The sequence below is a fragment of the Phaethon lepturus genome, unplaced genomic scaffold, assembly GCF_000687285.1.
Source record: "Phaethon lepturus isolate BGI_N335 unplaced genomic scaffold, ASM68728v1 scaffold38641, whole genome shotgun sequence".
NCBI lineage: Eukaryota > Metazoa > Chordata > Aves > Phaethontiformes > Phaethontidae > Phaethon > Phaethon lepturus.
Genome location: NW_010520504.1, coordinates 12,537 through 39,243, shown reverse-complemented (window position 1 = coordinate 39,243; position 26,707 = coordinate 12,537). Strand labels below are relative to the sequence as shown.

The window sequence follows — 26,707 nt, the reverse complement described above, 5'->3', positions numbered from 1 at the left end:
CTTTCCCTATATAATAATTTTAAAGTGGGTTTTGTTGAATGTCTTTATGAGATCTGATCTTAAAATAAAAAAAGCTTTATGTAGTTTTTTTAATTTGTGTGTACAGTAATAATACTGTATCAAATTAAGGAAAGATAGTGGCTCCCACAAGAAATAATGTGGAGGTGTCATGTCGTTCTAGATTATTTTAAGGCCAAAGAGCATATATGCTCTTCCACTGCCTTCCTAATTCTAACATTTAAATTCTTTGCTTAGGAATGTAGACTTTAAAAATATGGCCTTTCTCTGCATAGTTTAAAAATTTAGAACTGAACATCAGCAGCTGCTTCTTTCTCATGGGAGCCTTTTATAGTCAATTAATAAGGAAGGGATCATGGTTTTTGAAGTATCAAAAATAGTAAATAATCCTGTTTTCTTGCAATTCAGTGCTGTCCTGCTAGCATTTTTGATGTGGACTGATTCTTAAGGTTCTGTATCTATATGTCTCTAGCATTTAGGACTTGAGCTGCGGCAGACACTTGTTGAACTTGAAATTTTAGAAAATCTTTTGCAAAGATAAGGGCTTAATATGCACCTGCACACAAATTTTCAAACTTTTTTTTTTTTTTTTCTTTTTAGGAGACTGTCTTCACTTCGACATGATTTGTGAAGCTTGTTAGCATTTTTTATTTGTTCTTTTACAGTTACTGTGGAAGGTATGTATGAGAGAAGTAAATCTTGTTCTTTCTATGTCCATTTTTGTCAGCATAGTGCTGTCAATGTACAGAGGCCAAATGTAAAGAAATGTATAGAATTGTATTTCATTACAAATCCATGCATACTAGTGCTTTGTCAGTAAGTGGGATAATGTCTCTGTGTCTAAAACTTCTCAAAATAGTAGTTTCTGTCTTTCCATTCTGTGTTAAGCTGTACTGGTGTTAATTCTGCCCTAAAACTTAGTATGTAAGTTTCAATAGGGTTCTGTTTTTCTGCTGAACATTATAGGCATTTTAGCATTGCTGCTTTGTTATTTTTTTAGTCATCTGCTAGACTGAAGGTGCATCTTGTTGCATGATGAAGTCTTTGTAGTCACCCTTCTTTGTTAAGCTTTTTTTCTTGTTATGGAAGAACCAAGCAAAGGGCTATGTTAGGTACAGGGAAGTGTTGAACAGATACTTTGTAGTCAGATGAGAAAGTAATAGCAGCTATTTCTGGAACACATAAAAAATTTCAAGGCATAAGTATGGGCTTTTTATTTAGAATTTTAAAATCCGCTTATAGGTAGAGAAGAAATGGTGCAATGTGTATTTACACTCTGAATAACTTCATATATAACCTCTTCTCTAAGAAGTACTAGAAATTCTAGCATCCTTTGCTGAGGGATCTTCAAGCAAGGGATTTGTACAAGCCTGATGTAGACAAGTTGAGTGTACAATATCAAGCAGCTACAGAATGTGTACAATCTCTGTGCATGACCTCTATGCACAGTGTATACATGCTGTATGCTTTGAAGCAGTTTGTGGTGAGAACAGAAGAGCTAGGGATGCGAACATGTGATGCAGAGACGTCAAACTGATCAGGCTACTGCAATTCCTTACTGTCTCCAGCTACCTCTCCCCCTTAATGCGGGCAGCACATAACTGATGAAAGGCTGGAATGGTTTCCATTTCTGGTATACCTTACCACTGTTCATGTGTTGTGCTGTAGCCTGACAAGGAGTGAGATTTCTTCCTTCTAGCTCCTTTGGAACTCTTTTATGCCCAGCTTCCATTTTTTTTTGTTGTATATTACATGAACACATGAGCAATTTGTATGCTATACATAATATAACAATATAATGGCTTGTAGACTATTAGTCATAATAAAATGAAGCCAAAGTTTGTAGGATCTTAGTATATAGTATCTATTAGACCAATTCATAAAAACTGAAAATACCCTTATAAGCTTTCAAGCACAAAACCCTTTCTGTTAGTTTACTCAGGTTTAAGATAGTATCTGTGTTTATTCTGTCTTTGAGAGCTTCTGCTTTATTCCATATCAAATATAAACTGCCATTCCTTGCTGAGTCTTTCGTAACTTTTCCCCTCCCTATTTATAGACTTCTGCTTTCTTTTGTCAATCCCACCATTTGAACAGAAAAGCAGAATAATTATCCAGAACTGATGCCCACGTATGGAATATATCAGCATAGATCTAGTGGTATAATTATAATTCAGGAACTCTACCTGTTGATTTTTCTTTGGAAAGAAGCCATTTGAGAAATGGAGGGAAAAGTGTCAAGATTTGAACATGGCAGAGACTGTACTACAAAGGAGAGGCATGAGTTAAAGGTGGGAAACAGTGTAGTGATCTTAACTGCACTTGTGCACATCTGGGCATTTAAGTCTTTAATCTGAGGAATAGGCTAGTCTGGAAAAAAGAAATCATGTAGTTTCCTCACTGAAGACATTGTGGCACTGTGTCCCTCAATTTGTGAATAATGAAAAGATAGTAAGTGTTTGTGTGTTGACACATGGCAAAAACAAAGTGTAATTTAAACTCACCAAACTGTATTAGCAAAGCAGGTCACCTCTATTTACTGGAAGAGTCTGGATTTGCTCCATAAAGGTAAATTAGATTTCAGTTCCTTGAGGAGTTCTCTCAAAGATAGTGAGATATAAGTAATATAAAGTGGTTTCAAATTTTGCACAATTCATAGCATAGAAATACCAAAAAGGCATTGTATGTTTCACCTACTTTTGCTTACTTCAGTGGTAGAACAGTTGATAAATTCTTGAAAAGTTTGGATTTACTTTCTAATTGCCCCTAGTGTCTCTGAAAATCTCATACTGTATCTGTGAAAGATCTGCTTTTTAACAAATACAAATGTGTTTCCTGGTACATTGGGTCCATTTCACATATATGAAACACTTGCCCCCACTGTTTTTCTCTTTTTTTTCTTTTTTTTTTCAGTCACCATTTATAATCTTTTGGGTTTTACTTCTTTATCAATCTTGAATAGGTTACAAATGGTGTGGGTTTTTATCATGAATCGAATGAACTCCCAGAGCAGTTCATCCACTCAGCGTAGGCGAATGGCTCTAGGCATTGTCATCCTTCTCCTCGTTGACGTGATATGGGTTGCCTCTTCAGAACTCACTTCTGTAAGTATTGTTCCATCCACCTTTAAAAGGAAAATAAAAGCCTATTTAAGAGAAAGATGCAGCAGAAACATGGTCACTCGAACACTCAGTGAATGTTCTATTGTAGTGTTTAACCACCTTTTCAGTATGGGGAAGATGATACCCTTTTGGGTTAGTGAACTAACCTGTATCCACTAAAAGTCACAGACAAGCTCAGCTTGGTGGCCGTTGCTTTCAAGACAGGAGGTGTTACTGATGAGTTTAAAGTTAAACAACATAAGCTCACAAATATGTACTGTAATTAGGGAGTTAATTTTGTTTATTGCCATATTGATTAAAATAAAACCCATATGTTTCCCGAAAAGTAGTAAATGAGCTACAACATTGTAGGCTAGGTGGTATGGTAGATTATAGTTCAGAACATCTAGAAGTCTAGGACCAAAGGACTTGGGTTGTGGAGTTTAAGCCCTATAATTGCAGACAAGTTTGTCATAATGTAGTTCATATATTCACCATTTTGAAATTGATCTGGTAATTTTTGGTAATTTCTTCATGTTAAGTTTTAGGACTTAAAACAGAGCTTTAGCAATGGAAATGGAGTTTTTAATAAATTCTTGTCAAATTCAGGTTTGTGAACTATCATTAAGTTGTTATGTTCTATATCAGTTTTGAAACTAAGCACATAAAAATGTTTGTGCTTAACATGCTGTTATATTAATATAACATTTTTTTCCAGTGAGCTGGTGGAATCACTATTGATACTGAAATGTTACTTATAGTAATCACAAATTAGAGGAGGTTACTTTGCTATTGCTTATAAAAGTGGTCTTTCATTTAGAAAATATCTGGATGTAAATATATTTTCAGTCCTGTTTAAGTTCAGTGGCATATGAGTATCTTGCTTGGTTAGGTACAAGTAATAAGTAGCTTTTCTCTGGTGGCATTGTTTCTTAGAAAATGGCTTAATGCCTTCTTGTTGGCATTTAAAATAGCTTGGGAGAATAGGTAAGGCCACTTGTGTCTTTTGGTCATATGTGCCAATACTCGCAGCATTGTCGTTTTGGGAACCAGACAGTTCTGGACTATATACTTAAACCTGTTCATTCATTTTTTGAATTCTCACCTAATTGGTAATTTTGTATACTGCAATTATTTTCTTTCCACAGTATGTTTTTACAAAGTACAACAAACCTTTTTTCAGTACATTTGCAAAAACATCCATGTTTGTTCTATACCTCTTGGGATTTATTGTTTGGAAACCGTGGAGGCAACAGTGTACTCGTGGGTTTCGTGGAAGGCATGCAGCTTTTGTAAGTATTTTAACTCTGTAAATGTTTTGCTATTTGTTGAAGTTTGTACGGAAAAAAACTATAAATAGGGACTAGAGAAAAACAAAGATTACATATTTGTGAAATAGGGCTTTCAGAAGAGCAATTATAAACTGAATCACGACACGGGAAGACGTGGCAATCATAATAGTAGTCTTGTGAGAGGAAGAAAAGAAAGGAAAAAATGATATGAAATGTGTCAGGAATCATAAGAAATACTCTGCTGGGCCAGACCATTGGCCCATCTAACCTGGTATTCTATCTTGGGCAGTTGCAGAGGATAGTTCTTTTTAGGAAGAGTTTATGAGCCTCATCACTGTTGGCTGTTCGTTCCCTTTTACTTCCCCAGCATCTGTAACCAATGGAATCAGCATTTGAACTTTGTAGTTGATTTTTATTACTGACTCTTTCTGTCTCTGGCAGAACCATGAACTATTTGCTGAGAGGTTGTGAGGTTTTTAAATTTATATTTAGGAAAGGTGGTAGAATTATGTTTTTGTTGCTGTTAATATTATATTTTTATAGCTTTTATGCACGAGTGATCTTCTGTTGTCCAGGCATAGTTTGTGCTAGAGTCTAAATTATTGTCATATTACAGAAATACATACTTTTTTCCAAGGAAATTGAGATGCTGGGAAGAGTGCTTGTTCTGTGCCAGTGTTTCAGAATGCTGAACAGTAGGACTCAGGAAGCAGTAAGGCATTTGGCCTGATATTATTCTCACATTAAAATAACAGAAAATGTGATCCAAGAACATGCTGTTAATCAACATGTCTTTGTAGAAAATAGTTTGTATGAAAGGAACTGACTTCAGTTCTTCTGGATATATTAGATTCCACTGATAGTGACTATTGTAGGCATAACATGCTTAAATTTAAGTATTACATGACATTAATATGATTTTTATTTAAAAAACAACAAACAAACACAAAAACAAAGAACCAAAACTCAAAAAACGAAACCTTTTTGTTTAAAAAAAAAAAAAAAAAAGGACCTTCTGTTAAACACATGGAACATTTAGAGTTGGTTGATATCTTGAAATAAGTTTTGCTAGATCAACCTTTAATACCAAATGTCTGTGTATAGTATGACACGTGTTAGACTTGATGCTGTTCAGGATCTTCATAAGATAGTCGGGTAATAAACAGAATTTACACATTCTTTACTGGCAGAAATGACAAATAAGGATGATGAAAATGCTAAAGGATGATTAGTGGTGCAGAGCAATTATAGTGACCAAATTTATTAATCTGAGCAGATGAGTAGAGTAAGGGGCTATTGGTTAGTGTGAATTGTAGTGGTTATGTTGATCAACTGAATTTCAGGCAGTGCTATGTCAAATAAAGAGATAATATGAACTCATATGAACTGGATGGCAATGAATAGGAGTGCTCAGTGCTCGATCTGTCACATTTTGTGTGTGGCACTCATGGCACCACTACTGGAGTCTCATTATTTTGTCTTTCTAATCCTATAAAAAGTGATATTTCAAATAATTTGTAGGAAATAGCCATTACTTTTGATGTTAGCGTGTTTCAAAAGAACAGTGCAGAGACAGGACTGTAGGATGCAGTTAGAAGGTTGGGGTTTTTTTAGGTTTTTTTTCTCCATAAGGAGTTTAGTTAAATATTCAACTGTATAATTATTACAAGTGCCTTTAAAATGTCTTGTGTTTATTAATCTGGAACCAAAATTATAAATTTATAGATTTTTCTTTCAATAATGATTGCATAGGTGAACACTTATACCTTACTTTTAAGACATCTTCCACATTAGAGGCTTTGTTTAATAGATTTCTTACCAGCATGGTAGAACAGCAAGCTGCAGGTCAGGGAACAGGGGTAGTAGTGCTTGTTAGGATGCAGAAAGGAAGAGGAAAAATGATACTTGACCTCATCCTAATTTAAGTCGTCTTAAAACTGAGGCAGAGTTCCAGGTTTTTATGCAAAGGAACTTTGCCTCAATAAAATGAAGAAACAAGAGACTTTTTGTTAATACATGCACAATAATTTAGTGAAGCATGTTGTGCTAATGCTGAACTTTACAGGTTTTGGCATTCAAACAGCCTGATCCTGCATTGATACCTGTCTAGTTGAATTCAGTGGGGTTCTCCAAGAGGTACACAGAATTGCTGAAATTTACTGAGTTTGTAAGCCCTCTTGTTTATTGGGGAGCAGGGCTGGAGAGAGAGAGGGAATTATAATAGAAATATGAAAAAGGGCATTAAAAAACTTATTCTCAAAAAATTCAGTTATTAATAACTCTGCCTTGATAGATTGTTGCATTTAAGGTTCTGTAATTAGTTTGCAGATGCTGAAGGTTATTTTGCTGCTTGTACAACAGATAACACTGTAAACAGTTCTCTGGTAAGTGCCTTAATTTGTGGAGGTCAATGCTTTATAGTAACACAACACCATTATCCTGACTTAATGTTTTTAAAATATAATGGTCTTAAATGTAACAGTTTTTGGCAAAGGGGCTTGGTAACTTACATGTTACTAATAAATGCTGCAAATAATGACATTGCTTGTTATGATAAATACAGGTTCTCAACTCAATAGAACACTTACTTGAATGTTTCTGTAATAGTTTGTGAAAGAAATATTTATGTCGTACAAAGGAAGCCTTTACATATTCATCTCGGAAGCTGCCAAAGCAAAATGTGGAGAGCTAGTGGTAAAGCCAAACAGTTTGCAAGACTAAAATCCACAACGGGATCATTCAGTTATTTGAGTATCTTATATACTTTGATCCTGCATTGCATTTTGAAAGAGAAGTGGACTGCTTGCTTCCTTCCAGTGGATGGAGTGACTACTGTTTACCAAATCAAATGTCAGTACAGGTATTCTGCTGATAAGCTGCATTGCCAGGTAGCATTTTTATGATTTTCATCATCCATAAATGACAGTTTGTTATGCCTCTGTTGATCACAGGTTGCTTAATCGGCATACCTAAATCAGAGGCCACATGCAGAAATGTATCCAAAACACAGTACTGTTAAAATTTGTACCATCTCTCTAATAGAGTAGGGGGAGGCAATTGAGTGTTGACAAATGACCACATGGGTATTTTATACTGAATAGGGAGTGGAAGAGAGATTTTTCAGAAGTATTCTCGATTTCATTCTTTGGGGTTTTTTTTTCCCACTTCGTTTATCTACATTTGGGAATACAATCTTCTTAGTCTGCTCAATTCATTAAGATGATCTAACTCTAGAAGCAGGATTCATTGTTAAACTTGGACAATTTTGCATTAATTGAAACATCCACAAAAATTCTGGACCAAAAGTAGGAGCCTAAATAAGGAGCCTAATGAAAATGCAGCTACCAGATCTTTTTCATTACTTCACTCTTACAGTTTCTTAACTTAAGCTTTAAGCTGCTGGTTTAAAATGTCTTGTTAGAAGTATTTTAAGCAATTAAAATGTCTGCTAAGTGCCTTAAATATTGGAGTTTCTTTACCAAAGTTTTTTGACTTCTAGTTCTAGTTCATGAGCTTGTAGGGTCATGGGAGGAAAATGAGTATGTATTCATCTTTGTATGTGTATTCTGTATTTTATGTTTCTGGTTTATCATTTGGGTAGAAGCTATAGATCTAAAGAAATATCTGTGATTTTGATGAGGGTGTTGTTTTCTTTTTTTTTTTTTTTTTTAAATCAGTAGGTTTGAATTTTCTGGGGATGAGTTTTGTGTTCATGAGGATATACACAAAAGCACACAGTTATTTTTGAGTACTGCATTTTTACCAATATGTTTAACATAAAATATGGATTATGTATGAACACTTTTGATAAGCCTATCCACTGTGTGCAAAACCACTTTGTTAAATTTGATTCTCTTGATGGTCACCAAGCTTTTGTTTGTTTAGTTTTTTAATTTGCTAGATTAATTCTACTGCTTATAATTTAAATATCCTGCTTAATTGTATTTTTACTTATACTTATTCATTTCAGAGTGAACCTTTATATGTTCCTGTAAAGTTTCATGATTTGCCACCTGAAAAAAATGGCAGTAATAATAGTGATGCAGAGAAAAGTGAGTAAAGACTTTTGGAATGCTGAAATGCTAGTTCTTTGGTGAATGAATTACTTTCCTCTTCGTTGGTATAATTGCTGTCATGTTGCAGGACTTGCCTTCCTCCCCTCCTTTTTTCATATTTTTTTTTTTTTTCCCCCTTTCCTTAAATCTCTTATTGCATGAATTGCAGTCTCATATATTTACTTTCAGGTAGAGAAAACATAGGCCTATCGTTCAGTTTACCTTTCTTGGTCACTACAGATCCAGCCTATGTTTATCTCAAGGGACCATCTGGGTTCAGTACTTGTGATTCTTTCCTTCTGGGCTTGTATGACCAGCAGCAGTGAGTCAGCCTCTGGAAAAACGAGCTATTGTCCTTTTTAGAGCAGGAGCAAAGCGGTCAAAGTAAGAATTTTAACAGTCTACGTGCATTCTGATTTTACTTAAGCCTCACTATCTTGTGATAGTAGCTGAAATGGGCCTAAACTGTCCCAGACAATTATAGAAAAGTTGGCTGTCAAAGAATCCAATTATCTGATCCTCAGCAAGAGAGTCCCTGTTTATAAAAGGGGAAATCTCTGTTAATTTCTGGATGGCACATGGGCAGAACTGCTTTGGTAGGCTCTGCTGTCCTGTGATAACATGCACCAATCACTTCAGGGCTGTTTGAGCTGTAGCTTTGCCCTTTACTTTTTTCAGGAAATTCGATGTTGTTTCATGTTGAATTAGGCTATATAAGTATGTGGCATATAATGTTTTGTTTACACAGGAAACTAATGATACTTACAATACCCTTATAAATAAAATCTGATCCTGGTTTGCGAGATGAGTTAAGAGGGTGGATTTCAAATGAGCAAGTGACCTTATGATCTCTGCTAAGCTTTGAGGTCTGTTGGACCCTCTCATCCTCTGAATGAAACACTGTCCTTGCAGTTGGCTATAGTTATGTGTGGTTTTTGACTGTTTGACTATTAAAAAATTAAAGAAAAACTTACATGTAATATTTATCAATACAGAGTAATTTCTACCTAAAAATTTGTTGTTACACTGTGGGGATTTTTTTTGACAGGGAGGAGGGATGGTGCTTTTCAGTGAGGTTTTTGTGGATGGACAACTGTACTGATTGAAAGCAATAATTGTGCTTATTCTTATTAGTGGGCTATCAAATAGCAAAATACTAATTTAATAAATAAAAATAATGTCATGTCTTGTATTTGGATAAAAACCTGTTATTATTTGTGAAGTATTGTAATCAATGCCATACTAGAACATCATAGTTTTATTTGCATATTGTATTGACTTGAAAAGTTTAATGATAATATGCAGCCTTTTTTTTTTTTCTCTTTTTTTCCTTCTTCTCTTAAGCTCCCAAAAAGCCTCGTGTAAGGTTCAGTAATATTATGGAGATTCGACAACTCCCATCAAGCCATGCATTAGAAGCAAAGTTGTCTCGTATGTCATATCCAACGGTTAAGGAGCAGGAATCAATATTAAAAACTGTAGGAAAACTCACTGCAACTCAAGTGGCAAAAATTAGCTTTTTCTTTTGCTTTGTGGTATGTGTTCCATTCTTTCAGAAAACTTAAATATAGATGGGATTAAAACTTGTATAATAATAGTGAAACAGTACTGAAATTACTTGTATTCTTTATGCCTTATGTTATAAATATACTATAAGTAAAACCTTTCTCATGTGCTGGACATGAAGGTGCAACTTCTTAAAGGGAGGATAATAAAAAGAAATCCTGGGTGTGTAGTTACCTGTAAGGTCAGTTGTAAGATATGCCATGCTGTTGTGCCACATTGTGCAATGTTGGGTATGTTTGGTACAGCAAAATCTGGCATTACATGTATACAGGCTGTTAACAGCTGTTAACAGTGAGACTGCACAAAATGGGTGAATGTCACTATGGCTTCTTTCTGGGCCATCACAGGAAGAGTACCATCTTACGCTTCGCTGTGGCATTGTGCCCTCCAGAAGAAGAATGTTTGGAGAGAAGATAGTTAATTGTTCTTCACCTCTGTTGAGGGCTGCAAGATTTATTTATGAATCTGTTGGTTGCTGCTGTTTCTGCACCATGCCTCAGTCCTATGGGGAGAGAGAGTTAATCATGGCAGGATTTTTGAGAGACAGTAAAACTGCAGACAGCAGATCAGTGATAGCTTTTCTAGAAGTAGCTTCACCAATACTTCTGAATAGGTTCTATGTAGTGTGTACCCACCACAGCTTTTCCTCAGGAAGCTGTGCTCTTTAAAAATCATAATAAAAAAGTTAATACATAGACCAGAAAATGGTGATGTAATTTTTTATGTGTGTATACATAAAGAATGTATACACAGCAGCAAGAGAATAATAAGCCACTCATTAATGATTTTGGATGGATGAAATAACTTTTTAGAAAATTACTTAAAATTCTTTGTGTCTTGAGTATATTTCCATACATACACACGTGCAGATTTTCTAGGGTAGAGTCCTTATGTTCAAAACAAATGCTGTATGCTGTTCATGAATGGTGCTAGTACTGGCATGTATGTGTATTTCTTCTTGGACAGTATAAGTATTTCCACCTAAGACTTTACAGAATGGTAATTTTCCTGGGGGTATATCTGAGATCTCATTAATGAGAGATCAATCAAGAAATGATAAAACACTTGCCCTTTTTTTTTTTATACTTACAAAGGAATTCAGTCATGAATCATTCCAAAATATTTTTTAGGTATTGAATGTAAATGATGCTTGTTTTTTAGGGTGATGATGTGTGCCTGTTTTAAGTACTGTAAAAAAACTTATTAGGCTGACTAATGTCCCATGTATCCCTGAAATTTCTTTGCAGCCCTTGTGTGGTAATCGTTTTGAAGCACTTGCAAAACAAGTTAAAAATACCTTCAGTTACTATAGAATAGCTATTATAATTTCATTTTAATTATTTGGTTAAGTTCTGAAGTATGTTATTAAACACGTAGTTGACTGTGGTTGTTTTGGGCCAGTTCTAATTTTGCCTCTGTCTTTTAATGTACCTGCCACTTCAATAGAAGTTAGAAATCTATTTGAGGTAAAAGTCTTCTTCTGATTTTAGTTTTGGACAAATAGTTGGGTTTTCTTTAAGTAGGATTTTATTGCACTGATAAACTTAAACTCGGCTGTTGCTATCTATATAATCACAAAATTATTTTTATTTTACCCCAGTGGTTCTTGGCAAATTTCTCTTACCAAGAAGCTCTGTCGGATACCCAAGTTGCCATAGTTAATATCTTGTCTTCAACCTCTGGTAAGTTTTATTTACACCATCAGATGTACATTATAAGGCTGTTTATAACATAAAAATCTCTTTGGTTACAATGGACTTGTGCAATGATTTATGTGTCGTTTCGCAGGAATTGTAAGGCTTAAAGCGATTGAATATGTGCATTTAAAAATTTCATTATGTAATTGCATGGATTTAAGCCATCTTCATGATTCCCCTGTTTCTTGCTTTTCAAGTTCATGTGTGTGTACTTCTGTGGTTATGTCTGTGTATTAAGGAGGTGTATTGGGAGTTTGAAGGGAAGATGGTGTAACTTTTTACGAAAATAGATACAATTCAGAGTCATCTTGCTAATTATTGGGGGTTTTTTAAAAAATGGTTTTAGGGGTAAAGAATTTGAACCACCTAAATATTATGTATACCTCTTGCTTTACAGGTTTTATGAAAGCATAATTATGTGATTATTATTTTTTTCCCCCACTGACTTTTAGGCTTATTGCAGTTTATTTTGTTAGTATGTCTAACCTTTCTCAAAGTTGAGCCATGTCTTTGGTCATCTGAGGACTCCCATCACGAGATGTTAGTTTCTTAATAGTTCCGATTAAAATTATGGATGCTGAGTTCAAGTAGTTTTAAAACAAGTATGTGAAATATAAGGAAGAAAATTTCTGTACAGTTTTCTGAACAAACTAGTAGAAAAACTTGATTATGTAAACTGTTCTTAATTTCTCTTGCAGGGCTTTTTACTTTAATCTTAGCTGCAGTCTTTCCCAGTAACAGTGGAGATAGGTTTACCCTGTCCAAATTATTAGCTGTTATTTTAAGGTAAGATAATGGGATGGAATACTTGATCAAAACGTCCCTGGTACAGTGAGAAGATAATTATACCTACTATACCTATGGTATCTGTGACAATATATTATAGGCTTCACTTTTTAAAAAAAATCCTTGTTTCACAGATAAATTGGGCAAATGAATTAAGTCTTTTTAAATACTTCATATCATGAAGGGAGGTTGGACTAAATGACCTTTAAAGGTCCCTTCCAACCCAAACTATTCTATGAACAGCTACTAAGTCTCGTGCTCCTATAAGAAATTAGATTAAACAGCTTTCTGTTGGAAATATGTGAACTTATTTTCTTTCTCTATTTTTGTGTAGAAGAGAAAAAGGAAGAGGCTTGACATTCCGTGTTGTCAGGCTGTTTCATTAAATGCCTGGTGCTTTGTTCAGGGAAGTTAAAAGTGGGTTGATTTGTTTGTTTCTTAGCCTAGGATCAGGCCTTAGCAATAGAGAACTCTTTCTGGCTTTGCCAAAAGTGGGTTTTGGTTAACTAAAAATACCTAAAGATAGAACTCTATTTTTTTTCTCCCCCTTTTTTTCTGTCTTTGTAAAAAAGTACTTGGGTTTAAGTAGCATTTTGCATTTCTTCTCTTTTGCTAGCATTGGTGGTGTGGTACTTGTTAACCTTTCTGGATCTGAGAAATCTGCTGGAAAAGATACAATAGGTATTTACCTTTTTTTTTTTTTTTTTAATCCTAGAATATGCAGTGATGAGTACTATCTTTTGACAATACTCAGCAGGTCATATAGCAAGCTATATATTTCTTACTCATGTAGCGGTTTACAATCTGACTTTTTAGTTTCAACTTCTGAAACTGGACATTCATGATGAATTCCCCCCTCCCCCCGCCATGTATATAGCTTAATGGGGAATGTATTTACATTTTTGAGCTTTCTGCATTTTTCCATGTGTTTCATATAGTAATGGATTCCATAATATTTTTTTTATCTCTGACAGTTTTATAATAGGTGCATGTTTAGGAGAGTTGATCCTACTGTGCATAACATGTTTGTCATGTCTTATGTGTTTTGGTTTTTTTTTTTTTTTTCATCTTTACAGGTTCCCTTTGGTCTCTTGTAGGAGCAATGCTGTATGCTGTGTACATAGTAATGATAAAAAGGAAAGTAGATAGAGAAGATAAACTTGACATACCAATGTTCTTTGGTAAGACTAAAAATATCTCTATTGAAAGTTTTCATTCAGTATGTGGGTAAATTGTTTGCTTTCAGGCATTGAACTGTATATGAGTGGTAAAGGGGCTCGGAAGAGTCAAGGAAGGAGAGAAAGCCTATTGTTCCCGTGGTTATGAGTACTTTAGAGACTGGTTGTGTGAATTGTTTCTTGTTTACAGTCTTAGCAATGAAAGATAACACTAGGAATGCAGACAGTCCCTTTGGACTCAATGGAAATTTTTTTTTTCCCCAATTATAAACCTGTAAATATCTGATGTAATTGTGAATTTCAGGCAAAGTTTCTTATGAGCCTTTCCTTTGAAATATTTTAAATACTGCTTTGTAACAAAACATGCTTTGTTGCTGCTTTTATGTAAGAATTTTGTCAAAATAGCAGGATTTATCTGAGATTTTAGTTACGTTGAATATTTATTGTGATTTACTTAATACTGTTTTCATACTCAGGTTTTGTAGGGCTATTTAATCTGTTGCTGCTGTGGCCAGGGTTTTTCTTGCTTCATTATACTGGGTTTGAAGCGTTTGAGTTTCCCAACAAACTGATATGGATGTGCATTGTCATTAATGGCCTTATTGGAACAGTGCTGTCAGAGTTCCTCTGGCTGTGGTACGTACTATATGCTTTGTATATATTTCACATACATTGTCTTACCTGTGTTTTCAAATGTTGAGATGTCAGTTTGCCTAGGTAGGGTTTTTTTGCCCCTCCCCCCCTTCTTTTTTTCTGTCCATCTATGCAGTTCGAGTGTCATCCATCATGTCACAATGTCCTGCTTAAGAGCAACAGCTAACTTGAAAAAACAGGTGATGTGGTCTTGTAGTATTTATTAAGATACTGTGTGCTTAACTCATTCTAGAAATAACATTTTGAGATGAAAAGACTTTGTGGTATAAAGAGTAATAAGAGAGCGTGAGTTTCTGTTTTAACGGTTCTTTAGTTTCCAAGGCCTTGTGCCTTGGAAAAGAGTCAGAGTGTAGTATTCTATAGGTGACATGTTTGTTTTAATATTCAAAGACTTAATGAACTAAATCTCATTAGAATGCATTAATCGTGAAGATACGGAAATTCATAGCCTAGCTTTTGTTTAATTTAATTTATGTGGTAGTCTGGGTAGGTTGGTAACAGAGGATTGAACATAAGACTTCTAGATGAGTGGCTCAAAAGCTGTAGCAGGCTTAAACCTTTGTATAGCTGCTAGAAGGACAGTGTTATTAGAGAACTGTTTGGTAAGTCAGTGTTCACAGCATTAGAGAATTGAGTTTCTTCTGGGCCAGTATTAGGTTAAAATAGGGGAGTAACAGAAAATTCTACAAGTTGAAAAGTCCTATTTTATTCTAAGAACACCAAGGAAGAATTTCTAAAAAGACATGCTTCCAATGCCATGCAGTTGGTCAGTTTCAGTGCTACATTTTGAATAGGTGTGGCAGCTTTGTGAGCTTTTGCCTGAGAACCCTTGGCATTCAGCCTCTCAGCTCTGTGGTAGAGAGACTGGAAAACCTCATGGGATACCTACTCTGAAACAGAGAAATCTGTAATCCTATCATCCTAAGTTCATGACAGTACTAAAAAAAAAAAATCTAGGTGGAGTTCTATGAAAACCATTTTTTGGATGTTTTTTTGTTTGTTTTCAGATCAAGTTTAAAGTTATTTAGGAAATTTAATAATGACTTTTTTTTTATTGCCAAACTCTTACACCAGTCCTAGTTATAAATGCATTGCAGCATATGTGCCTTTGTAATTTAGTTTGTTTATTGATAGAAATTTTTTTTATGTTACTGCCATCCTTTAAGATTGGACTACAGTATCAGTTGACAGAAAGATTAAAGAAATTTCAACATAGGCAACATAAAAAAATAAAAGCCAAAAAACCCAAACTTTGCTCTTGTCCCAAAATCAAGTACTAGCACAGGGTGAGGTACCTTGGTGGGCACAGACTTTTTTATATACATGCTATTTGTGTAACTACTCAGAATGATAATCCAGTGAATTAAAGAACTATTTTTATTTTCCCTCCAATTTTGGACTAGGACTAATTTCAGAGGTGCTGGCATCATCCTTTTACCTGTCCAGTGTGCCACTAGTATGGTCCTCTACTCTTTCTTTGGAAGTAAATATCATTTAACATACTTGTTTACTTCACCCAACCACATAATGCCAACTAAATAATGTAGTGGTAGTTGTGAGTCTTACTTAATTTTTTTTTTTTTTAAACATGCTGATAAGTTTTTATTGGATTCTGTACCATTTATTCATTTATGGTGTTCTGGTAGACAGGTTGGTTCTAATTCAAAAGTAGTCAGTGCAGGGGTACAGAAGTATTCTCTTATGGCATAGAAGGGGGTTTAGAATATTGGGGAGGAAGTTCGCAAAAACACAGAGCATCTAAAGTCATAGAATCATAGCATAGTTTGGGTTGAAAGGGACCTTTAAAGGTCACCTCATCCAACCCCCCTGCAATGAGCAGGGACATCTTCAACTAGAGCAGGTTGCTCAGAGCCCTGTCCAACCTGATCTGGGATGTTTCCAGGGATGGGGCATCTTCCCCCTCTCTGGGCAACCTGTGCCAGGGTTTCACCTCATTGTGAAAAATGTTTTATATGCTTTGTTTCCTTTCTGTTTCTCATCTGCGTACATTTTTTCTTTGTTTTAAAGAGACAGAACAAAGTGATTACAAATATCTGAACTGGTAATTCTTGCTTGGCTGAAAGTCATTGCTATGGAAGAACTTAATGACTTGGTTTGAGACTAGTCTTTTAGTTTAATTAGAGAAATACATGCATGAAGTAGTGTTCTAGAAAATGTTTTCCAAATGTGTGTTCAAATCTTTGTCTTTAAAAGGTGTTAACAAACTTACTTGAGGTGAATAGCATTTTCTTCAGTGAATCACATTTCATTAATATAGTTTCAGTGATGCTGCATCTGTTTTTACAGTAGCCAGAATAAAGGTTGAGTAGGTAAAAACCAAATTTCAGAATTGTAATGGAACTTTTAACTACAGGATTTTCCTTCTTTAAAATTAGTTGTGGGCAGAACTGATTGCAGTTCCACAAAAAAAAGGCATAGCTGGTAGTGTTTTCAGTGCTTGCCAAGGATGAGAATTGCCTTTATCTTTACAAAAAAATTAATTCTAGATGCATTTGAAATAAGAGGGTGACTCAGTAGTGGGCATTACTGATTTGAATTGGGTGGATACCCCCTTGTATTTATGTTCTTCATATGGTAGGATAGGCAACTTCATAGAGGAGTATTTGCTAACAAGCCTCACTATGCTTGGCAAGTTTTGACTTGGTCAGTCATGAAGTGGGAATTACAGTTTTTTTATATCAGATGTTATGCTCTTCACTTGGTATCAAAATGGCTCAGGCTGGTCATGTTTTATGTGGAGAGCCTTCGGTTTATATTGAAATGCCGAAGATCTCAAGAGCTCTTAGGTCTGTCCTATGTATACTTTTAGGTTCTCTCTCTTTTTTTTTTTTTTTAAAAAAAGACTTAGAGAAGACTTTGTTCCTGCTTAGGAAATACGAGACCACTTGTAGGATGCAGTAATGTAGAATGTCTTACTGGGACTCCAAAGAATTATTTCAAGGGTGTATTTTAGAGTGAGATTTAAAAAGCACAGTCTGTTAATTTAAGAATTTGTGTATTTGTAAAAGATGTATCTCTTTTTAGGTAGGCTTTCTAGACATCAATAACCTTTCTTTTTCTAATTAACCAGACTGGGGCAAAACAGATTTAATTGCTATAAGCTGGTATTAAAATTTCAAAATGGAAACAAAATGCAGATTTTTCTAGGTGAAGTCACTACATGTGAAGTAGTGAATTTTCCATCATATCACTGAGTTTGTATGGGAATTAAACCTCACTCCAGAAGACATCAATAGTCTAGTTAAGAACTTTATGTAGTTTTACAGATTTATGACAGAGTGTGGATATCTCAATTTGTGATTATTAAACAATGACTAACTGTTAAGCTTGATCAAATGTCTTCTGCAGTTTGATGTATTATTTTAGTTGTCTTTTATATAAGACCTCATTATTATTATTATTTATAATAAGGCCTCTTATTATTATTTTTTTATTAATTATAATAATTTTAATTATTCTTTAGGGGCTGCTTTCTTACCTCATCACTGATAGGCACACTTGCGCTAAGCCTTACAATACCTCTGTCCATAATAGCTGACATGTGCATGCAAAAGGTAACGTATTACTAAGTTTTGTGCATTATTAACAGAATTTATTTTAATTAAATAGTAGTGGTATTTTTACAACGAATAGTATTTTACTTCTGTCGCTTGTTAACAATTCTTGAACTGTGTTGTAATTAATACTCTCTTGATATTGGCACTTAGAGTAATTTTTGCACTTGCAAGCATGCACTTGCACACTTAAATATATTTGATTTAGATGCAGTTTGTGGGAAGAGTACTGTCATCAGCAATGCTTGTCCAAATGCTTTACCTTGAACAGGCACTTTGCAGAATTGAAGAATAACTGCAAGTACAGCACACCTAAAATTAATACCTTTACAATTACAGAATTGTTATAGACTGTCGATCTTGAAAATACTCAATTAGTGACAAAACCAAGAATTTGCAGGTTTACCGCAAAGGTAGCAACTACAAGGCTTAATTGTACATTATTAGAATCATGTGGATGTTAGGCTTCCATTTAACTGTCCTCCTTTAAGTTAGTCTGGTTTCACTGGTATTGAGGTAATAACTGTGGAAAAACCCTGCATGTAAAGAAAGAGAAACCTCTGATAATAAAAGCTCAGAAGAGAAACTGTATGAAGTTAGTTTATATTACTCTTCCAACTGTATAAATAATACTATGCTGGTGGGGTAGAATTCTCAGTTTAAAATATTCAATTCTGTATGAACTTCAACTCTTAACTTTGAATATTTGAATTTAATATTTAATCATTATTAAGGGATATCAAATTCTTAATTTCATGTGAATAATTATTATTTGGCATATACTGCAAGCATGCAGTTACTGGTTTTTGGTGTTTTGTGGGTTTTTTGTTGTTTGGGTTTTTTTCCTTTAAATCAAGATCACATAACTGTTTCCATTTCCTGAAGGCCAGATCACTGCTCTTTTTTTTGGATTTAAATAATCCCTACTGCTGGAATATTAATTTGAAAGTTAAACCACCTGTTTACCTCTTTGAAATAGCTTTCAACCTGATTTTTATAATGCATCTGTTTTTAAAGCAAGCTTAATTTTTCATGGCATCCCCACATAGTCCATTACGGCTGTGCCTTTTGACACCTCTTAGTGTAGACACAGGTGTATTTGTTACTTGGTTAAAGTGTGAGCATTTCCCATCATATGCTTGTGTGCATTTTGACCATTGGTGACACCTGTATTTCACTGATGTTAAATATGAGTATAGGCATATGATAGGGAGAGGCTGCAGTAGTTTTTTAGAAAGCAGTGATTAAAATTGCATCGGGTAATGTGTTCTCTGGGCTGAAAATAGTGAATTAGTCAGCATTTGAGCACCTTGGCCTAAATACAGTTTGTTACCAAAGTACAAGAAGTTCTTTACTGAAATAATAAATCTTTATGTGAATTAGGAAGCAGCTTAGTCATGTAATAGTTTAGCTGAAAATTATATCAATAAAAATGGGCAAAACTGACCAAACTTAGAACTAACTATACAAGACTACTTCTGAAATTTTGAATAGACTCGTGGTCTTGCTCTGCCAGCTGCTGCTTACTTACACTGCTTTGGTGGTGTTTTGAATCTTATAGCAAATGCAGTTTTGCTTAGTTTGTAAGCTCTGTGCAAATAGAAATGCAGAAGTATGAGAAGAGGAAAATTCTGATCGTGCCTGGAACATAGCTTAAATTGAGTATTCTCTGAGTAGTGGCTTTCCTGAAGCAATTTGGATTTGTGCGTTATCTGTGGTGGTTCAATTTATGACTTGTTTTCAATCGTTACATTTGAATTTCTTCTTTTGAGGTGTATATTTGTTTGTACAGGACAGACTTATGTACAAGAAATTGGTCAAATCTTGCCAATGTTTCCTGCCAAAAAGAAGCTCTACTGCTTAAGTGTTTTCACAAGCAAAGTGTAAATTCTAATGAGAACCTTTTGACTTCTGAAGTTTTCTGGCAGGCATGTAAAAATAGGGGGAAAAAATCCACGCAACTTGTATTTCACTTTCACTTAATGTCAGTGTGGATTTTGGAAAATAAAGTGGAAAATTGAAAGGATAAAAATAAAAGGGAAGTCAAATTGGAAAAAAAAGCAGAGTCAGACCCTGAATAAATACTTGTGTAACGAATATATGAGATAGAGTATGCTTCATATTAGTATTAGCTGAATACTCCAACATGGAAATACAGCAAAACCTTGCAGTGGTTCCAACAATAATAAAGTATTTATTGGTAAGATAACTGTATTTGTGTTGCTATTAAAGTGTCTACAGTATACACTTGGGACATATGTTGTAACAGGAAAGTAAATAACTAATGATAACTATTAAGGAAAAATATCTGTAGACTTCTCCCCCAAAAATCCACTTATGAGGTGGAATTAGGTTTACATGGGAGCTAATGCTGGTAGAAAAAATAAGAATTTAGCATGTATATATGTGCACATGTACACATGTTTTGTATATGTCTGTGTGTGCAAATACGTTTTGAGAGGCGTGTGTATACATATAGTTTCATATATCAATATATGAAAAGCTTAGGTTGTTTCCTGAAGTGATTAATCTAAACTTTTTTCTAGAATCCATTGAAAAATGGAATATGATTTTCTAATTCTTAGTAACAGCTTCATCTCTAGGCTATTTAATCTGAGTAAAGACAGAGTCCAGATCTTTTAAAATGAACTTATTCTTCATTGTACCCATGCAATATCGAAATAGCTGAAACATCCTTAGGGCTCTGTTGAATGACTTTTGGTTGATGTTGGTAACACAAGGACAAGTTACATTTTTAACTCATTCTTATAGTTTATCACTGTTAGAATTGCTCCAATTTTTATGTGTTTGGTATTTATAAACAAACAGTCAAAAAAGCCCCACAAATGTAGCTATCAATCTAACTTCCTGTATACCTTGTATTTGCTCTTTTCCTATTTCTTGTCTTAAATCTTCACCCTCTTGTGTTGTTGCCAGCACATAAACTGAAACATCTTTTGTGATTGGAATCTTTATGCCTCTTCCATTTCACCCACCCTTCTTTTCATTTGCCACCACTTGGTTCCTTCAGGAGTTTGTGTACTTGCTACGTTCTGTTCCTTTTAATTTTTCTTCTGCTGTTTGAAAAGGCTGCTTTGTCTTCCTCTGGGCAAATACAGAGTGTGACTGGTTTGAGGCAGCTGACTATCAGGTGATGCCTCTTACATCTTGCCATATGCAGGAGAGTAATCAGGGAGGGATTGGGGATTCATTCTCTTATTTTTTGTTCCTTTTCCCATTCATATATGCGTTCGACATCACTGTTTTTCCTTCTTCCCCTGGTTGTTATGTACATGCTGTCCAAGTTTATACTTTCCTCTCTGCGGTGCTTTTAGCTTGTGGCTGCTTCTTTTATGTTTGAGGGTACGTAAAGTCTTACCACCTTCTGATACTGAACTGTTCAGTAGAAGGTCATTGGGGGGCCATTGAGACTTTTGACAACAAAGTACATTTTTTAGTGTTACCTTCTCTTGCTGTTGGAGGAAAATCCTTTCTCTCTTACTTTTTTTAAAAAAAGAAATTGCTAGTATTGGAAGCACAAATGAGTGGCCCTAATTAAAGGCAGATTCCTGTAGACTTTGAGGTTGCTGGTACAAGTGCATTTGTGCAAGTATCTCTGTCATACAAACATCAAAATATCCTAATCCAAGCCCTATGCTCACTGAAGTCTCATAGACTAATAGAAATTTGAGCTTCCAACTTAAAGCTTTCCACTTAGTGCTTCTGGCCAGCCTTGTCTTAATACCACATTTCAGTTTTCCTAAAAGGAACCTACATAAGAATGCCACTGGCACGGCTAATAATGTAAAGATCAAACTATGAATATATGCAGTCTTCATATGCCTATCAAATGGTATCGTAATTATATAATATGCATAATTACTAACTTTCTGGGTCTTTATTATTCTGTAATAATCTGACATAAATCTGAATCTTAAGAAATTACAACCAAGTTTTTAACAACTATTTAAATATTCTTTTGGTATTGTTTATGAATTTCTGTTAGAAATCAGTAAGGATAACATAAAGCTCTAACAGTTGCAGTTTATTAGGTTTTTGAGAGTGAACATCAGTGCTAGGTATCAAAACTGTACCTTTCTCTGGTCAACTTTGGAAATTTCTCCACAGGAGGGAGCCATGCTTATGGTTCATTGCTCTGTTAGCCTTAAAAGCATTGCAGAGGCTTGTTCTTGTTCTTGCCTTTCTTTAAAGGCAAAAGAAAATGATTGTAAATTTCCAGCTGTATAGTCTTTCTCTGTGCATTGATTTCAGCAGTTGCCATTCAGTGACAGTATATTCGTAGTAAATAAACAGGTGCACAAATCTTTCAGGTGAGGTCTTTTATTCAAAAATTTTGAAGGGGCTAGGGGACTTTCTCATTGGTCAGACAGCTAAAACCTAAAAATAAGACTGTTTTGGAGATAGGAGTCTTCATCCATACCACAGTGCAAACAGTATGTTCCATTGTAAAGAATGGATCAGTGAAGAAAGGTTATTCATTTATTAGAAGTAGCAGTGGCTATAGAAATTGTACCAAATAACTTACAAAAATATTTGTAGTATTTCACCCAATTTAAAACAACTGAAACTCTATCTCAAACTTATAATAATAATTACTTCAAATAGACAGTATGCCAATGTTTTTTTCCTTATTTACTCTTCAGTGAATGATGTTTGTGTTTTAATTCCAGGTGCAGTTTTCCTGGTTATTTTTTGCAGGGGCAGTCCCTGTATTTTTTTCTTTTTTCATTGCAACTCTCTTATGTCACTATAATAACTGGGATCCAGTGATGGTGGGAATCAGAAGAATTTTTGCCTTTATTTGTAGAAAACATCGAATTCAGAGGTAGGGTAGTCACAAAGTATAATCCTGTCTCTTCCTTAGCCTTTCCAATATCCTATACTCTTTTATAAGCCATAGTACTCATACTGTATTTTCATCTAGTTTTATATACAGGTGTACCAATTTCTTAATAGTAGTAGCTGTTAATCCATTCATTAACCTAGGTAATGCTCAGAAAATGGAAAAATGTGAAGATTATTTACTTTTTAAAATAAGTTTCCTAGTGGCTGTCACTGTTTTTTTTCCTTAATGCCTCTATAATAGTTGCTGTACCCAGACCATGCAGTGAAAATTGTGAAAACTTGAGTATACTTTATGAAGTTAAGGGATCTTTGTATGTTTTTAATGGCTGCAGTTCAAACCACTAGCATAGTTAGTACTTACGTTGGCTTCATAACAACCAATTTAATATTACTGTATAACTTTAAATAAATAAATGTGTTTCTTTTAAGAATGCCAGAAGAAAGTGAGCAGTGTGAAAGTCTCATTCCTATGCATAGTGTTTCACAAGATGGCGACAGTGGCTGTTCATAGACAAAAGGTATGCTTAATAAACTTCAAACAATACAGAGAAAGGTGAGGATTGGTTTTCATGATGGCATTTGTGTTACATAAGCCCACATTGTTACAGAGCATACAGTTAATCTTATTCTGTATTAATGGATAGAGTTTTGAAGGGTATCTTCAAAATTATTGTTGTTCATTACCAAGCATTATTCTCACCTTGATACAGTTCCTGGACAATAGTTTTGAAATGTAAAGTACTTTTTTACTCAAGAGTATTACAACATTCATCAAAAATTGGACATGAGTCAATAAGCCAAAAGAGACATACAACTTCTTGGTACGACGATGTGTGTGGAAGAGATCTGAAGTAACTATTCCACTCTCTTTAATGCTGTTGAGGTCTCAGTTTATGCTACTGCAGTTCATGGAAAACATCGACCATTTAAGGAGGCTTAGAGGACATGACCAGACTTAATTGTTATGGGTCTAGAAAATGGGAAGGAATCCTTGTGTTTGTGGCTGACAAGAATTAAGTTGTTAAATTGCATTAGATATTAGGGAAAATATTTCTCATGATAAGGATAGGGAAACTATCCTTATTAAAAAGGCTCCGAAAGGAGGCGGGCGACGCAAGAACAAAAAAAGAAAGGAGGGGGGGGGGGGGGGGAAGAAGAATAGCTAGGGAGATTGCAAATTATCGCTCTCTAGGAGGAGATTTTGCAAACCCCTAGCAGGAACATTACATGGTTTATTGATACTGTCTTGGAGCATAAAGATAGACATAGTTTAGGACTCTCTTAGCCCTTAATTTTCACATAACGCATGCAGAATTATATGATAAGAAGTATATTTTTATTTTTCAAAGTAGCTTAAATCTAATCATGAAACTAAAAATACTCTAATCAAAACAGTAATTGTGATGTCTTAAGCTTAAAACACACAAGTTATTTCCTTTATTAATAAATTGGAAACAAATATATATGTTGATTCCTTTTTCTGGTAATCTTTAGTTATGTGGCCCTGATTTTTTTTTTTTTTTTTTTTTTTTTCTTCTTCTTCTTAGCTTAAAAGTGGAATGATGCCCAGCGAAAAGACAATCTTCTGGAAAAGTCTCTAAGAAACCATGTTTCAGTGCCTATTCTGAATTTGTAGTAAAAATAAGAAGTTTCAGTTCTTTTGAAACTCTAAACTTTTCCTCTTTCTTGCTTTCATCTGGTTTTATAAATGAACAAAGTTACTACATGCCTATCACCATAGGGAGTCTTAGTCCATCTGAGCAACCAACCTGCCTTATAACAGTGAGCTGGTGAAGTTACTTGACAAAATCAAGAAAACAAATGCTGTTAAGTGATTTCTTTCTTTTTTTAACTCACAATTTTGTTAAATGCTGGACAATATTATTTTTTAAAAAATACTTTCAAATCAGTTATGTAAATAAGTTTGCAGGTCATCAAGTCTTACAGGCTTTCAGATGAAAAGCTAAATAGATGTGTTACCTGTAGTAGGTACAAATTAACTTTTTTTTATGTTGTATAAACTATTTGCTTATTAATAGAAGAAAATAGAAAAATAATTTATTAAGTGTATTCTTGTAATTATTGAGGCAGGATCTTTGTATGGTCCTGAACACTACATATATGTTGTCTTACGCCATTTTGAGAAATCTTGTAATGGAAATGGGTGCCGATGTTTAAAAATCTTTTGTTACCTCACAATCTGGAATGTTTAAAATTTTAGTGAATGGTAAAATATTTCTAATTACAGTACATTTAGGTATACATTCTCAAAATCAATGTTTGTCTTAGGCTGATTCTGTAACCCATTCTTCTTCCCAATTATCTCACATGGAAAACTAAATTTGAAAATTTTCAAATGTATAGCTGCCAACTTACGAAAGAGCTCAAATTAATTGCGAAAGTCTTCAGTCCACAGGTTGGCACTATAGTAATCTGCTAAACAATCTGAAAGATAAAGGTGTTTGGATTGATTTCCCCTCCCCCCCCAGTTGCATTAATAAATCTATTCTAAAATTTATCATTTTCCTTATAACCTGTATCTTCCTTCCACTGCAATGCTTCTGTCTTATTTGATTCTGAAAAGTTACGAATAATTATATTCAGGAATATTTGAAATTAGTCAGTGCCATTTTCCAACTTCTGGCCTATAAGACACTTACATTAAAGTAAATCTTGTCTTTTGATGGACTTTACGTTTTTTTTATAATGAATGTAGGATTCATTTTCAGCCAACAGTATTCTCTTCCACGTAACAAGATTATTAATAATGTAGGGTGCTTTTACTATCCTTCCACACAAATATAGAAGGATGACATAACACAAATACCTTTTCATGTTCTGACATGCAGTAATGATCTTTCCAAAAGAAATTTTGGTGGTTTGGTGATACAACTACTAGACAAGAGGGAATGCAGGAAAGCAACATGTTTAGCTATACATTTAGAAGGATTGATTAGCAAGCAGCTAGAATTTAATCTAAAAATCTGTAAGTAGAGAAGGGGGAAAAAAAATAAACCTGGGGGCTATTCTGGTCAAATAATGCACCTTTATCAAATTTTTTCTTCCAATTTTTAATATTGGGTTACACTACATGATTCAGTGATCTGAGGCATCTCTTCAAGATGCGATAGTAAGTCCTTCTTTGGACACCTGAAATAGGAATTAAAAAAAAAAAAAAAAACCAAAAACCAAAAAACAAACAAAACCACAAACTCAAAACAAACAAAGTTTACTAAAATTATGTAGGCATTTTGAGAAACTTCACATTTCAATTCCCAAACCCCACAAGTAAAGGGGTTGAAAATACCATATGTAGAACTAATTTTACGTTTGACTTTTGTAGAATTTTCAGGGATTTTTGGTAAGTGGAGTTTCCTTAGTTGTTTTGTTTTTTAAAGGGTTTTTTTTCCTTCTAAATTATGAAAAATTAGAGTATGCTAGCTTCAACTTCTTTCCAAGAATTAATGTTAAGGGCTACAGGCAATAAAAAGCTAATGTCTGTTTTCAGTTCGTGATATGTTTCAATGAGATCATACTAAATATATAATACCAGGCACTAACTACAAATCTGAATCAGCTGGGACTTGTGTCATCAGTAAACTAAGCCTGGGAAAACTGAGTTTGCTTTTGGATGGGCAATTACCGTATTTTTAGCAAAATATTCTAATACTGTCTTCTGAAATTGGTCATACTGATAGAATTGGAGCTGTAATGTATATAGGACAGTTGCTCTTCATATTTGTCCTTATGTTCATGGCTCAAAGTGAAAAATCGTCATATACCTGGGAGACTGATTTTTTGTTAACTTGCATTATTCATTAGATTGAGAGGTTCAGAAAATACGTACTAGGAGAATATTCTTCTGTCTCTGACCCCAGGAATGTTGAAGAATGTTTTTGTTCAGTAAACTCAAAGTTAG

The 26,707-nt window shown here is 34.5% G+C and overlaps 1 protein-coding gene across 1 annotated transcript; it reads left to right on the top strand.

Moving 5' to 3' along the window:
- The first annotated feature begins 617 nt into the window (after window positions 1–617).
- SLC35F5 (solute carrier family 35, member F5) lies at window positions 618–25,012 on the top strand. The gene is made up of 15 exons (XM_010297402.1): window positions 618–695; window positions 2,981–3,122; window positions 4,268–4,411; window positions 6,733–6,795; window positions 8,382–8,463; window positions 9,811–10,001; window positions 11,633–11,714; window positions 12,428–12,515; window positions 13,132–13,196; window positions 13,592–13,696; window positions 14,170–14,329; window positions 17,832–17,922; window positions 22,614–22,768; window positions 23,218–23,306; window positions 24,336–25,012. Exons 2-14 carry the CDS (start codon window positions 2,988–2,990, stop codon window positions 23,297–23,299), a joined length of 1,443 nt encoding a protein of 480 aa, XP_010295704.1. The 5' UTR covers window positions 618–695; window positions 2,981–2,987; the 3' UTR covers window positions 23,300–23,306; window positions 24,336–25,012.
- Window positions 25,013–26,707: the final 1,695 nt, after the last annotated feature.